This window comes from Engystomops pustulosus, chromosome 6 (genome assembly GCF_040894005.1).
Source record: "Engystomops pustulosus chromosome 6, aEngPut4.maternal, whole genome shotgun sequence".
In the NCBI taxonomy this organism is placed as follows: Eukaryota; Metazoa; Chordata; class Amphibia; order Anura; family Leptodactylidae; genus Engystomops; species Engystomops pustulosus.
In genome coordinates, this window is record NC_092416.1 from 130,015,932 (window position 1) to 130,030,800 (window position 14,869).

The 14,869-nt window shown below is 40.8% G+C and overlaps 1 protein-coding gene across 4 annotated transcripts in view; it reads right to left on the minus strand.

Moving 5' to 3' along the window:
- Positions 1 to 3,687: 3,687 nt before the first annotated feature.
- PHACTR3 (phosphatase and actin regulator 3) overlaps positions 3,688 to 14,869 on the minus strand; it is a 105,982-nt gene continuing 94,800 nt past the window's right edge. For all 4 annotated transcript variants that reach the window (XM_072111010.1, XM_072111006.1, XM_072111008.1 and 1 more), the window contains 5 exons: positions 9,292 to 9,347; positions 6,682 to 6,743; positions 5,208 to 5,348; positions 4,882 to 4,958; positions 3,688 to 4,235 (listed from right to left, as the gene is read on the minus strand). In XM_072111010.1, the coding sequence (XP_071967111.1) occupies positions 4,220 to 4,235; positions 4,882 to 4,958; positions 5,208 to 5,348; positions 6,682 to 6,743; positions 9,292 to 9,347 (352 nt within the window). In that variant the 3' untranslated portion in view covers positions 3,688 to 4,219. The remainder of the gene's footprint in view (positions 4,236 to 4,881; positions 4,959 to 5,207; positions 5,349 to 6,681; positions 6,744 to 9,291; positions 9,348 to 14,869) is intronic.

The window sequence follows — 14,869 nt, forward strand, 5'->3', positions numbered from 1 at the left end:
TGTGCCAGATTCAGGATTTCTGCCACAGGTTCTTCATGAATCTGGCACACGCTGCATTGCTCCGACAGATTGCACAACTTTTTTTTTGGTGCACCTTTAACATGGGGCGTGTGACACACTCCAACTGAGCGCACTCTCCAACTGAGCACTGGAACGCCCCCTAATTTGTGTTGCTTGATGCCTAGTGCAGCTGCACTATGAAAGGGTTGCGTGCAACACTTATTAACCCCTTAAGGACCAGGCCCTTTTTCGTTTTTGCATTTTTATTTTTCACTCCCCACCTTCAAAAATCTATAACTTTTTTATTTTTCCGTGTACAGAGCTATGTGATGGCTTATTTTCTGCGTAACAAATTGCACTTCATAGTGATGGTATTAAATATTCCATGCCGTGTACTGGGAAGCGGGAAAAAAATTCTAAATGCAGTGAAAATTATGAAAAAACACATTTGCGCCATTTCTTGTGGGCTTGGTTTTTACAGCTTTCACTGTGTGCCCCAAATGACAGGTCTATTTCATTCATTGGGTCAATACGATCACGAGGATACCAAATTTGGATAGGTTTTATAATGTTTTCATACATTTACAAAAATTAAAACCTCCTGTACAGAAAAAAAATTCTTCATTTTGCCGTGTTCTTGCGCTAATAACTTTTTCATACTTTGGTGTACGGAGCTGTGAGTGGTGTCATTTTTTGCGACTTCTGATGACGATTTCAATGCTTCTATTTTTAGGACTGTGCACCTTTTGATCACTTTTTATAGAATTTTTTCTATTTTTCAAAATGGCAAAAAAATGCCATTTGCGACTTCGGGCGCTATTTTCCGCTACGGGGTTAAACGCAGTGAAAAACGGTTATTATATTTTGATAGATCGGGCATTTTCGGATGCGGCGATACCTAATGTGTTTATGATTTTTACGGTTTATTTATATTTATATCAGTTCTAGGGAAAGGGGGGTGATTTGAATTTTTATGTTTTTTTAATATAATTTTTTTTTTTTTACTTTTTTTTATTTATTTTTTTTACTATTTTTCAGACTCCGTAGGGTACTTTAACCCTAGGTTGTCTGATTGATCCTACCATATACTGCCATACTACAGTATGGCAGTATATGGGGATTTTGCATACCATCTATTACAATGTGCAGATCGCACATTGTAATAGATAGCCTCGATCATGACAGCCTCGGATCTTTGTGTGATCCCAGGCTGTCATGGCAACGGATCGCCGCTCCCCGGTGACGTCACGGGGAGTGACAATCGGAGCCAAGATGGCGGCGCCCACGCGCCGCCGGCTCTTTAATGCCGCTTGCAGCTTTGCCGGCGGCGATCAAAGGGTTAACACCCACGATCGGTGCAAGCACCGATCGCGGGTGCTAGCGACGGGCGTTTGCTTCATTATGAAGCAAATGCCCGGTGAATATGAAGAGGGCTCAGCCCGTGAGCCCTCTTCATACTCCTCCATGCGCAGTAAGACGTAAGGGTACGTCTTATTGCGCTATGGGGTTAAATACCTGTGCAAATAGTTTGCACTAAAAAAAATGTGCAAAGTTAGAAAGAAATCTGGCGCACAATCCTTAGTAAATGTGCTCCTATGTGTTTCACAAGGTTATACACAGCAAACACACCTTTATTAAAGTGTTTGTGCCAGTTTTGTGTTGTGGCTGCACCATTTCCAACAAGACAGAAAAGAAGTGCACCTTAAGGGGCGTGTTACTGCTTTGTCAGAGTCTACACCACATTTACTGACTTCCGCCACAATTCTGCAGCATGAACGAAGTGCACCGAAAAAAAAAAGGTTCACACTCCCAGAGAGCTATATGAGGGCTTATTTTCTGCATAACAAATTGCAATTCAAAGTGATGGTATTTTATATTTCATTCCATTTTCGCCGTTTTCTTGTGGGCCTGGGTTTTACGAGTTCCCCAAATGACATGTCTTCTTTATTCTTTGGGCTGGTACAATCACAGGGATACCAAATTAATATAGGTTTTATAATGTTTTCATACATTTACAAAAATTTTCAGTATACAAAGCTGTGGGTGGTGTCATTTTTTGTAACTGTTGATGTTTTCAATGTTACCATTTTGAGCACTGTACGGCCTTATGATCACTTTTTATAGAATTTTTTATATTTTGCAAAATGGAAAAACTGACTTTTGCCACTTTGTTGTTACGCTGTTAAACGCCGGGAAAAACTGTTACTATATTTTGACAGATTGAACATTTTGGGACACAGTGATAACTAACATGTTTATGATTTTTACTGTTTAGATTTATATAATTTCTAGGGAAAGGGGGTGATTTTCAATTTTAGTTTTTTATTTAATATTTTTTTTACTTTATTTTATTACTGTTTTTAGACCACCTAGGGTACTTTTACCGTAGGTTGTCCGATTGATCCTACCATATACTACCATACTACAGTATGGCAGTATATGGGGATTTACCGCATCATTTATTACAATGTGCAAATCGCACATTGTCATAAATGTGTTACAAAGACCCGAGACTGTCTTGTTTTATGACCCAAGGCTGTCATAGAAACATGACATCATGGGGAGCGACCGTCTAGGCCAACACGACGGGGTTAAACCGATTGCAGCTGTTACAGGTGGGTGTTTGCTGCAATATGCAGCAAATGCTCACCGGCTATGGAGAGGGTTCAGCCCGTGAGCCCTCTCCAAGCACCCGAAGCTGACGCGTGGCATAGTAATACATCACGCATCGTAAGAGAGTTAAAACCATGTGCCAGTTTTGATTGACGGAAATGACCATCAAAGTTAATCATGATAAACCAGGTACATTTACTCATTGATCCAAGCACAGTGACTGTGGTAATCTTCTTATATTTGTTATGCATGGCCTCCTTTCTTCAACTTTTAAATTCATGCTTATTAGCCCAAGGAGCTACCGTAGTCTCTCTCTGATCTAGCTTTATAGGCTGCTATAATGTCTCAACTCTCCCAGCTCCCTCAGCACTTCCCCCTCTGTCTGTCGTAATTTCAGTGTTAAGGGAGCAGGTGGGGCGGGTGATGCTGTGTAAATCCAGATCACCGAGGGTTTATCATGCTTGATATTGATGGTAGATTTCCTATAACCTGGCGTCCTCTGCACACTCCACAGGCAAAGTGCACATAGTGCAGTTTGCGCAAGTTTTGATAAATGTGGGCAACTGTGTATCCATTGCTGATCTGACTGTCCTATGCATCTGTCTATAGAACTAACTAGGGAAAAATGTAAATCATTAAACGACACATCATTTGTCCATTTGACCCACTTATAGATCAGCAGAACAGAGAATGCAACACTCGCTATTGTTTATATGCCTGTTGCACTATATATATTGTTTAGGAACAGCAGGTATCCTACAGAATTTAGGAATGATGTGTAAGGAATACCAGGAGCTGTGCTCTATGTAACATCGCCAAGTAAGCACCCTGAACACTGACTGTACATCCTCCAATAAAACATTTTATTCAACACAAACGTAGTAAAAAAAAAACTCTCTAAAAGCAACACACATCCGCTAAGACTACGTTAGGTAATTGTGTCCTAAATAAAATGATTCTCTTTACTCTGTGAGCTCCCCACAAGTCTCTACATTATATGTGACACCATGGCTACTGCAGAATTGTATCTTGTGCTACACCTTGCCAGGAACTATATAAACTAAGACTCAGATCAACATTTTCAACAACTGTTCTTTTTTTTAATAAGATTTAACTTAACCAGGAAAATGTACCATCTTAAAAAAGGAAACAAAATATAAAACATGAAAATATTTTGCCGAGGCATGAACTTTACAAAGAAAGTGTGATTAGGCTGACATGTCAATGTAATACTGAAAGATGTGCTGGCCGCATGTCCATGATGATGTCGCCATGCACAGCGTCTTGCTGCAATATACAGCTTCATACAAGTTTCCTTCCAGTGTCTTTCAGAGACACCCACTTTGTTTTGCGTGTGTATCCTTGAGCTTAGACTCTTTCCCCATAAGGGGCTGATCAGTCCCCAGATATGCGCGGTGAACTCATCGCAATTCCATCCTACGATAGGAAGGGTAGCAGACAATCTCTCCACATCGCCCACAACAGCTCTCCGCGGAAATAGCAGAGCGCCAAGCGCTCAACTTCACAACTGAACGCCATTGCTCCTCGTGGAACATGTTCAGTGGTTAACTGCAAAGTAAGACCATACTTTCCAGCATGAAAGTGCTTACGGTCTGTGATACCTAGGGGGGAAAAAAAACAAAAGGTTAAATTATGGAATAAGCATAGTACATAAAAAACATATAGTCCGTATATATAATTCTTCCACTATGTAGAAATACTGGAGCTCGCTGCAGATGATTGGCCGTATTTATTTTCACAAATTTTTAATCTAGCATAGAAATTTCTATTGCAAATATAAAATCCAGATCAGTAAATGACATGTCACTTTATGAAGCAAATTCCAGGGCAAACTCATGAGTCTACAATACATATGGGTTTGTGGCATATTAAGCAGGACCTACTATCTGGTTATATCCTCAAATAAATTTTTTCCAGGCAATAGCAAGTTGTGGGGGGAGTACTTGCTTCTCTGGTTCCCAGTTACCCACAGCATGGTCTACTGGTCCATTGTTGCCACCTCTGGCGGCTCAGCTAGAGGTCACAGGAGGGAGAACATTAATGTCAGTATTTAACCTAGTGTTCTCCCACCTGTGACTGCTGTGGCCATGGAGTAGCTGCTCACAGGACTATCAAGACTTCCAGCAAAGCCATAAGTGTTGCAACATACATAGGGAATGGGAGAGGGGTAAATAGTTCTTTTCCTTTCTCTAGCGGGTCAGGGTTTTTCCATTATTATTGGAACCACTTTGTGTTCTGCACACATACCTGGTCAAGTGTTTGCTTGAGGCATGTACTTCCATCTCATTGCTTTTATATTCATTAAGTTCTTTTCGAATAGCAGCCTGCAAATATAAGATATAAATAATGGTAAATTAAAGACTTAACATAAAAGGACAGTGAAGGATCGGTCTTTATAAGGCAGCATCCTATTCCCCCTATACTATTGACTATTGGATTTGCAAGGATTCCATATCCATAGGATATTGAGCTAAGTAAGTAGTTTAGTATATTGCCATTTGTCCCATACATTGGGCTACAATTGAACAACTAGGAAGCTTCTGGTATCTGACATGACATAATATTCCTAGTACCTTGTCTGCTGCAGATAATCTCGTCCAGGGCTTGTCTGCTCGTCTATCATAATCCTGAGCTTTCGCCACCTCCACGTAATCACTAAATCGTATCAGAATTTTTCTCTCTCTCAGTTCATCTACGGTAGGGCGCTGATTGAGCTGGAAGGATAGGAAGACAGAGATAACATATTATTGACATGTCTAATGTACGTCGTCTACAGTATAATCAGGTGCTGCTGTGTGACACATTATTGTTATTTACGTGTCCCTGTAGTTTAGCTAGCAATGCAATGACATTTTATGACGCGTCCATATCAGCCCTCTTGTCATCTTTTCAATTAAGTAAAAGCCCATTGTATACAGGGGATTTGAAAAGAATACTGTACTTCAAGGCTACAGGTTTGTGCTATGGATTTGCTGCAGAAACTACTCTATTCATTGCTGTAGAAATCTGAAACACATTTTAACATGTTGTTTGGAACTTCACAGATGAGGTTTATGTGGATGAGCTTTCTACAGTACTATGGTGAGGATTTTCTACTCCTGTGCAGAACCACCTAAAGGAAGCATAGAGGCTATGGGGGACAGTTATCATACGCCGGCGCCCGTGTGCGTATGATTGCCCCGCTGCTGCATATGCGCAGAGGCATACATCGAGAGGCTTGATGTATGGGGGTGGGCGAGTACGCTGGCCGCCCCGCCCCCCTTTCACGCCCCACTGGCATGAAGGTGGCAGAGAGGGCAAAATAGTGGCAATAAGCTAGCATTAGGTCCTGATAAATATGCCCCTAGGTGTACATTAAACCAAAAGATTAGCACCAAATAATGAAAAGACATTTGTCCATATCTTCTTTTGTACGAACCCACTCCATCTCTAACTAAGCAAAACCTTAAAGAACACATGAGTGATATCCGGTCCACATAAACTAGATTACACCATTTAAAATTAAAAACTTCTTTTAATAATCAATATCATTTAAAAACATCAATGTAACAGTATGACTGCAGTATATTATCCTCGGGATTCAACTATTGCATCCACGCAACACAAATCAGCAATTTAGGCAATGTAAACCCAGGCATCTTAATGTATATAAATTGATGGAAAAATCCTATAAAGTGCCTGTGCAAAGGAAGTTATTAGGGATCCAACCTAACATGGAGTTATAAAGTTATGGTAAAGTGCTAAGTGCTTAATCTAACAAGATGATAGCAGGATCGGCTTACCCATGCTGTGTGTGGCGGGGACGCCAGTACCCCGACGCGCGTTTCGCGTTACCGCTTCCTCAGGGGGCCACAGGGGGAGGATAATATACTGCAGTCATACTGTTACATTGATGTTTTTAAATGATATTGATTATTAAAAGAAGTTTTTAATTTTAAATGGTGTAATCTAGTTTATGTGGACCGGATATCACTCATGTGTTCTTTAAGGTTTTCCCTAGGTGTACATGCCTGGGAAGCACAATAGCCATCATTAGGGAGCGCTCACCTTTCTGGTTAGTCTTTGCTTAATTTCTCTTCTTTCCTCTTGTTCTATCTGGTCATTTCTTTCTGTAAAAGGAAGAAGATAAATGTTAAGTTCTCTCTGATATCAACTGAAGCATAGAGAACCTATTGACCAAGTTGCAAGAAATGGTGAGTAAACTTTCCTAAAATGATAGGGGAGAATCTATTTTCTATACTTGTAGCTTCGTACACAAGGCATTAAACTAAAGCCAGGAGTGGGTCTAGAAGATAGTAGAGGAGCAAACCTCTATTACAGCTGCTTTCTCTGTATTTATGGTTAAAGATACTGAGCAGAATAATGCTGTGTGGAAGAAACCCACTCCTTTGGAGAATTGGGATATATACCATTATGCCACCAAAAATGCATTAAAAACACATTATACATATGATTGGTTGCATATTAGTGCTATGTAATATTATTACTCAAAGGGGGTCGTTTATTTTATCTATGTTTGTTTTGATTTGTTTTTGCCTGTCTATTTCCGTCTGCTTCTTTGGCAATTTATCAAAGTCACTTTTTCCATGTGTTAAATTGGTTTTTTTCAGATCTCTGTTTGAGACATTTGTTACAAAATTCTTGTTACATTCTTATACATCAACGATGCTCACCACAGAAGCCATAACAATGGTGCGGTGGTAGCAGAAGGTGACGCTCACTCCTGTCATAGCTGTATTTTTAATTTAATACTCAGAAGTGCCATCAGCTGTATGTACATAGTGAATGATGGGGGTGCTTTGCCTAATAGTGGCTTTTTAGAAAACCAGGGACTTTTCCGGGGAGACACGGCTCATTCCTATAGCAGCACGGAGACTCCACATAACACTTCTGCACAGCAGCTATAAATAGCTCTTGCTGCAGTGCTGGTGGGTGGAATGTATTATCTGCTGTAGGGTAGGAGGGAAACTAGTGCTATTTTTAGAGCCGTCAGCTAAATAAAGATTCGGGTCAGTGTTACGAGGACCGTATCAAAAAATATCAGGGGATGCCGTGTTTAGGAATTGAGAAAGAGGAAACCCCTAAAAGCAACAGATTATCCTGGTATACACAAGCAGGCAGATTTCCATAGGCAGCCTTGTTATCCTAAACCTGTCTTGTGAGGATGGGACAGGCATTATCTTCATGGGAATTTTGCTTTGTTCATCAAGTAACATTTTGACCTTTTTCTATTGTATTGAACATACTATACATTGTATAGTAGATGCATTGTATATTGTGCATCTATATGTCAAAGTATTCCCCCCTTAATAACAAGGCTTTGAATTATAGTGGGCAGTGGCTTTCAGTGTATTGGCATTATCTCACCATAGGTAAACTATGTGCCATGAGAGGTTTACAAGTGTCCTGATATGTATGTCTTATGCCTGTTACCATCCTAAATCCACTGTGAGAAAGAGCTGATGTCCTTGATATCACCGGTATCTGTGTGTGAGAACAGCTCTTTGTATTATACTCCACTCATAGCAGGAATACACTACACATAATATGGCTTACAGAATGCTTCTTAGCAAGGCAAGGACATACTTATCACGACTATAGCTGTGGGAAGACAACATTTGTGATCTCCTGACTTAGAAAACCCCACAAGCATCAGCCCTCCTATATGAAGATAATAAGGTATACAGTGGAGGGAAGCGCACCAGGGGGCAGGGGCTCTACTTTCATTATACACTTTGGCCCTGTCTTATTTTACAGTTTTTTTCTATTTCTAACTGGCCTGTGGTATAAAAGAGTTAATACTAGTCACACTGCAGAAATGACAGGCGGCTTGATACCCTGACCAGTACCAGGGAATGGATTCTGCATAGGGGGCAGCGTGACCCAAAAAACTACTGACTGACCATCATCTCCTAGGGACAGAATGTTTACATTGAATTTGATATCATATATCTATCCCTCAGGAGTAGGGTTAAGTCTGTACTGTGTAAAGGCCAGATCACTGTGTGATCCAGAACATGTTGGGCAAAAGAGTCAATTTACAAGGGAAAAGAAGGGCTGTTTTTTTTCATATTGGAAAGGCGAGTATTTAGTGTGGAACAATGTTGCTCCTCAGTTGGACATAGAACAACTATTGGAATTAACAGGAGCTTTGATTTCAGAGCAGAGGTCATGGGGCACACGCCTGAGGAAAGCTGTCACAATAAAGCCCCCTCCCAACAGGTGCAGAGAAGGGAGTCATTCTGGATGCAGGGCAGAAATCTATGGAAGTCACGTGGTTAAGGCCCATTATCATATGGACCTTTCTCCATATTGGAACATGAATAATCTTACAAAGAGAGAGATATCTACCCAGACAAAAGGGCGAGATAATATTGATGCTAACTAGACACTATGACAAATATAGTAAGAGTTAAAAGTTAAAAACCTTAGTTGTGGTGGGCAAGTTACATCATAAGAATATACTGTCATGACTATACACTACTTCATATAGCGCACTTGGTATTTAGATGACTAAAGGTCCCACCATCCCAGGCCTAAGAGACCTTTGTTGGTTGCTATATCAATACACAATATAAATACAATCTTCACAATTGACAGTTTCCTCAATTTCAACATGAATCAACAAGTATCAGAGAAATATAATGCTGTACTCACGTTTCAATATATTCCTTCTTTCCAGTTCTTCTACAGCTGGTCTTTGGCTCAGTCGCCTGCGGAAAAACACCAGAATGACGTTTTGAACCATGCTGCTAGATGCTGGAGTGTTAGACACAAGGCTGGCTGTGCAGATGGATAGATCCTGTGAGGAGCTGGTTACTAGAGCAGGAGTCCCCTTGTAGTGAAGCTGCTGCTCAGCAGACACACTGGCCGCCTTCTATACAGCTCCGTACTCACTCCCACCTGCACCGCCCGGCCAATCCGGCATCTCTGCACATAACTAATGAGGCTTTCCCCTACTATTCCTCCCCCTCCCCTCTCAGCACTGTACATCCACAATCTGACACGACAAAGCACAAAGCGTCTTCTTCACATCGTTCCCAAGAAGTGACTACAGTTTACTCTTATATTTATCCCATTTACTAAACAATGCCTGAACAATTCATCATTCTACACAAACATTTCTCAATGTCTAATACCTTGCCTGCACCCTAGTGATGGGAGCCTAAGGCACGGTCACTGCTGTTGTGTTCTACTGGACAAAAAGTAAATCTATACAGCTGCTTTTGTGCCAGGGAAATGCAATTCTTTGTGAGCAGTTAATAGACATCTAGGAGCTCAAAACTCATCCTTGTATAATAAAGGGGATAGTGGATACTGTTCCTGGTTTCACTGTTGGGTTTGGGTTAATGGACTAGTATATTCATGTATTCTATACAACTAATCTAACTGTGTCTCCAGTTTGTCATTTCTCACATAGTGTCCTTCAGTGTTTAGGTTGTACAAGGATTCTGCACATCCTTCCATAGGAGTTTGTAAACGTGGATAAAGCGTAGAAAGAAGGTTTTTACAAGGCATTGAATGGGTTTGTCTTTGCTTTTTTTGTAATATCCTTGTGGTTTTTTAATTCTTGTGACAAATTTACAGCATAAAACAATCAAACAACAGAAAGACTGCAGAAATGTAACAGAATTATGTGCAGCTCAAGAGAAAATCTGAGTTACACAACCTGGATCTTTTCACTAATCCTCTACAGTTTTAACATGCTTAGATGCCCAAGAGATATTAGCCTGAAAGGAATAACACTGGAGAGGTACTGCAAATCAAGTACACTCAATTTCATAAAACTATTGCCCATAGTAATAACTGGCAGCCATAAGTGCCCCCTAACAATACGTGCCAACCTCAGGGGCAATCATAACATTGTGTACTTCCAGTTACTGGTGACCCTGTAGCTGCCAGTGCATGCTAGATACGGCAGCCACCAGCACAGTGATGGCTAACTTATGCCACTGGTGCCAGAGGTGGCACTCGGAGCCCTTTGTGTGGGCACTCAGGCCATCTCCAGAGATGACTCCAGGTATCATCCTGCAGTCCCAGACAGCCAAAATTGGCTATGCACAGAGCTATTTTAAAGTGACAGCGCTGCCTGGGACTATTTTCTGCTTTATTGGTGTCCTCGGGGTGCTGGTGTCAACGAAAACTGTGACAGAGAAGGGAGTAAAATTCATAAATTTAATTTCTGTGTTGGCACTCTGCGATAAATTAGCGGGTCTTTGTTGCAGTTTGGGCACTCGGTCTCTAAAAGGTTTGCCATCACTGCACCAGCACAACGCATGTATGACACACATGTTGTCCCAAATGTTGATTACATGTTTTTACTGCTTATGTTACCCAGCTAAAATTCAGTTCAGCAACTCTTTCTCACAGACCCCATTTATTTATATTGGGGTCTTCTAAAATTCTCAAGGGTAATAGTATCAATAGAAGGTGAGAAAAGGAGGCCAGAGTATAAAGGTATAAAATGGGTATTACAGGCAGGGTCTTAGTGGAGGCTGTATTTGCCATTAGGCACTTAAGGGCCTGTGCCTAGGGCCTCCAATTACAGTTGGACAGAAAAGCTACTGGTCTATTGGGGGACACAGGGTGCCATAGTAATTTGGAGTGGAGGCATAATATTATAACATAGAGAACTGAGAAGTGGTAATCTTACAGAGAATTGGAGGTCATAGACTACTTTTCTCATTTATAATTTTTTAGCAGTTTCAAAATATTATTATATAATATTAAAATATAATTTTGGAAACAAGCAAATCGTGGTAATTGTCAAGTATAAACAGAGATGTGTCCAGATGCCTAGGGCGTAATGGTCTTAGTGTATAAGAGTGTATAGTGTACAAGTTTGCTGCAAGAACAAACATACTACAGGATTCACACACAGAAATGATTAATATCTATCTGTGAAATGTTGGGAATAGAATGAAATAGAAAATATACTGGTATACAATTTCCATAGTGTGTTTTGTTGGTGGTATTATTACTAACTCACTTTATGTTGGTTTTATCCATAGGATCACAAATGGTCATGATCACTAAGCCATGGTTTTATAGATGATCTGCTTTTGTAAAACGGACCAAATACAATTATTACAGTAATCACAGTAATTATTAAGTGTTAATTGGACTATAAAGAATGTTTCATGGAGTTTGCCTTATAAACACATATCAAAATAACTAGATATACCGTATATATTCGTGTATAAGCCGAGTTTTTCAGCACAAAAAATGTGCAGAAAAACGTCCCCTCGGCTCATACACGAGTCAATACTTGTAAAAAAATAATTAAAAATGGACTAAAAAAAAAAATAAACTATTTACTCACCCTCCGGTGGCCCCGATGCGCAGCGCTGCTCCCCCAATGTCATCGCGGCTCCTCTTCTCCACACGGGAGAGAACAGTTGCGGCGCCCAACGCGATGTTAAAGAAGACAGAAGATGGCGCGGAAGCAAGAAGAGGAGCCGGGAAGCCAGAAGAGGAGCCGCGATGACATCGGGGCAGAAGCGCTGCGCATCGGGACCACCGGAGGGTGAGTAAATAGTTGTTTTTTTTAATTCTGGGCTGACTGTATACTACTGGGGGCAGGCTGTATATTACTGGGGGGCAGGCTGGGGTGGCTGTATACTACTGGGGGCATGCTGTATACTACTGGGGGCAGGCTGGGGTGGCTGTATACTACTGGGGGCAGGCGGGGTGGCTGTATACTACTGGGGGCAGGCTGGGTGGCTGTATACTACTGGGGGCAGGCTGGGGTGGCTGTATACTACTGGGGGCAGGCTGGGGTGGCTGTATACTACTGGGGGCAGGCTGGGATGGCTGTATACTACTGGGGGCAGGCTGGGTGGCTGTATACAACTGGGTGCAGGCTTGGGTGGCTGTATACTACTGGGGGCAGGCTGGGGTGGCTGTATACAACTGGGGGCAGGCTGGGGTGGCTGTATACTACTGGGGGCAGGCTGGGGTGGCTGTATACTACTGGGGGCAGGCTGTATACTACTGGGGGCAGGCTGGGTCAGGCTGTATACTACTGGGGGCAGGCTGTATACTACTGGGGGCAGGCTGCATACTACTGGGGGCAAGCTGTATATTATAGGGGGCAGGCTGTATACTACTGGGGGCAAGCTGTATACTATATGGGGCTAGCTGGCTATATACTGGGGGGGGTCTGTGACCAATGCATTTCCCACCCTCGGCTTATACTCGAGTCAATATGTTTTCCCAGTTTTTGGTGGTAAAATTAGGGGTCTCGGCTTATACTCGGATCGGCTTATACTCGAGTATATACGGTATATCTAGCAAGAAAATATGGCTAAATATGAGAGCAAACACATGATGTACAGTAATATAGTGGCAAATCGGATAAATAAAAATAGTGACCTATGAATTGATAGTTATGGGAGAAATAGATACATATAAGATAAATATTAGATAGATGAGCGAGAACATATACCTATCACTAACAGTAGGTAAGAATATACAGAAACACTAAGATAATTATAAGCAGATAGGTAATATCAGTGCTAGACTGATAGATATGTAAAAGCAAAATATATAGACTTTTAGATAGATCAAATATTTGACAACCAACAACTGTGTTGCAGAAAAATAAATCTATGCTCTTGTTACTTATCTACTATTGTACATTAGAATGATATATGTACATAATCAAAAATCAAAATGAATATTCCAGTTTTCTTTCTCCATGAAGCTGCTCTCCACCATTACTGTCCTATATTTGAGTTGAGTGTATTCAGTGAATACTATCTAAGCATGCCTTTTGTTAATACCTTACAATCAAAGCCATGCAGCCACGCTGCTGTACAACCAGACACATAGGGAAAGTGCAGAATGCAGGAGATTAAAGCGTCGTGACTGCACTTGTGGCTGTGTGCGCTGATGCTGGGGGAGGGAGTCATCACTGAGTACTTACTGCAGATACACATCTTCTAACATCTGTACAGGATTCCTTCTGCCACATTTCAAGGCATATGCATAGACATCCTAAATTAGCACTGATACAGGGTAAAGTACCAATAACATTTAAAGGACATATACCACCAGGATTAAGGATTGTAAACAAAGCACACACAAATACTGGTGGATCTGCTCTTCTTTTAGCTTCTTATGTCCTGGATTTTACATTAAAAGGCATCTGAAACTATGCAAATGAGCATATTATCCACAGGAGCCCATTAGGCTCATCTGCATATTTTTAAAGCCTTTTTTTCTTAAAAACAAGGGAATAGAAGCTTAAATAAGAGTGGATCTTGTCAGAGAGGGCACACACTAGTATGTCAGTGCGCTTGGTTTACTATCCCTCTTCATACTGGTGGTACATGTCCATTAAGAAATTTAGAAAGCACCCTTTTTAACCCTTTCTTTACTCCTCAATAACATATGTTTAACACAAGTTAAAAAATTCCAATTGAGTGAACTGAATGCAGTTATTAAGAATATCACAGTCACCCACTGATTAAACCTCTGGCTGCACTGATGGAAACAGTTCACTAAGATCCACAGATTAAGCATAATCTCCCAAGATCACAGTGGACTATGACCAACTAACCACTAAGTGACTTGTCTAACTCTTCTTTTGCTCATTGATTCTCACGCAGAAAAAAATTATATATATTTTTTTTTTTTTTTTTTGCAGTGCTCCCTTTTTATTGAAAATGTAGTTGACTGCATCAAACATTTCAGCTGGATGCATTGTGGATCTTAAGGTGGTTTTGTATGCATTTTTGTGTATATCTTCACATTCCATGAGTCATAATTTATATTTTTTATCAACTTTTTTCACACATTGGTCCATATTTATTAAAGCTTTGCAACAGTTTTTTTGCCTGATTTTGCCCTGAAAAGAACATGCAAACTGCTTTCACATTTATTTATAAAGTGTGGCTGCACAGAATTGTGTTGCTTGCTCTATGTTAAAGGTGCACCAAAAAAGTTGGAGCGTTCTGCAGGAGCAGTACAGGGAGCGCCAGATTCATGAAGAACATGCGCCACAATTCCTGAATCTGGCAATTCTGTACACTACACAGGTAAACTGCACATAATGCAGTTTGCACTGTTTTTGATAAATGTGGGCCTGTGTTTTCGTGGTTCTCTGGGTTAATACAAGCTTGGGATGACTTTGTTTTGTTTTTGCATAATTAAAACACTTTAAGTAGATTAAACATAAAATTCTGCTGTTCAGTTCTTATAAATCTGTTGAGACTAAATATAAGTACTTCTC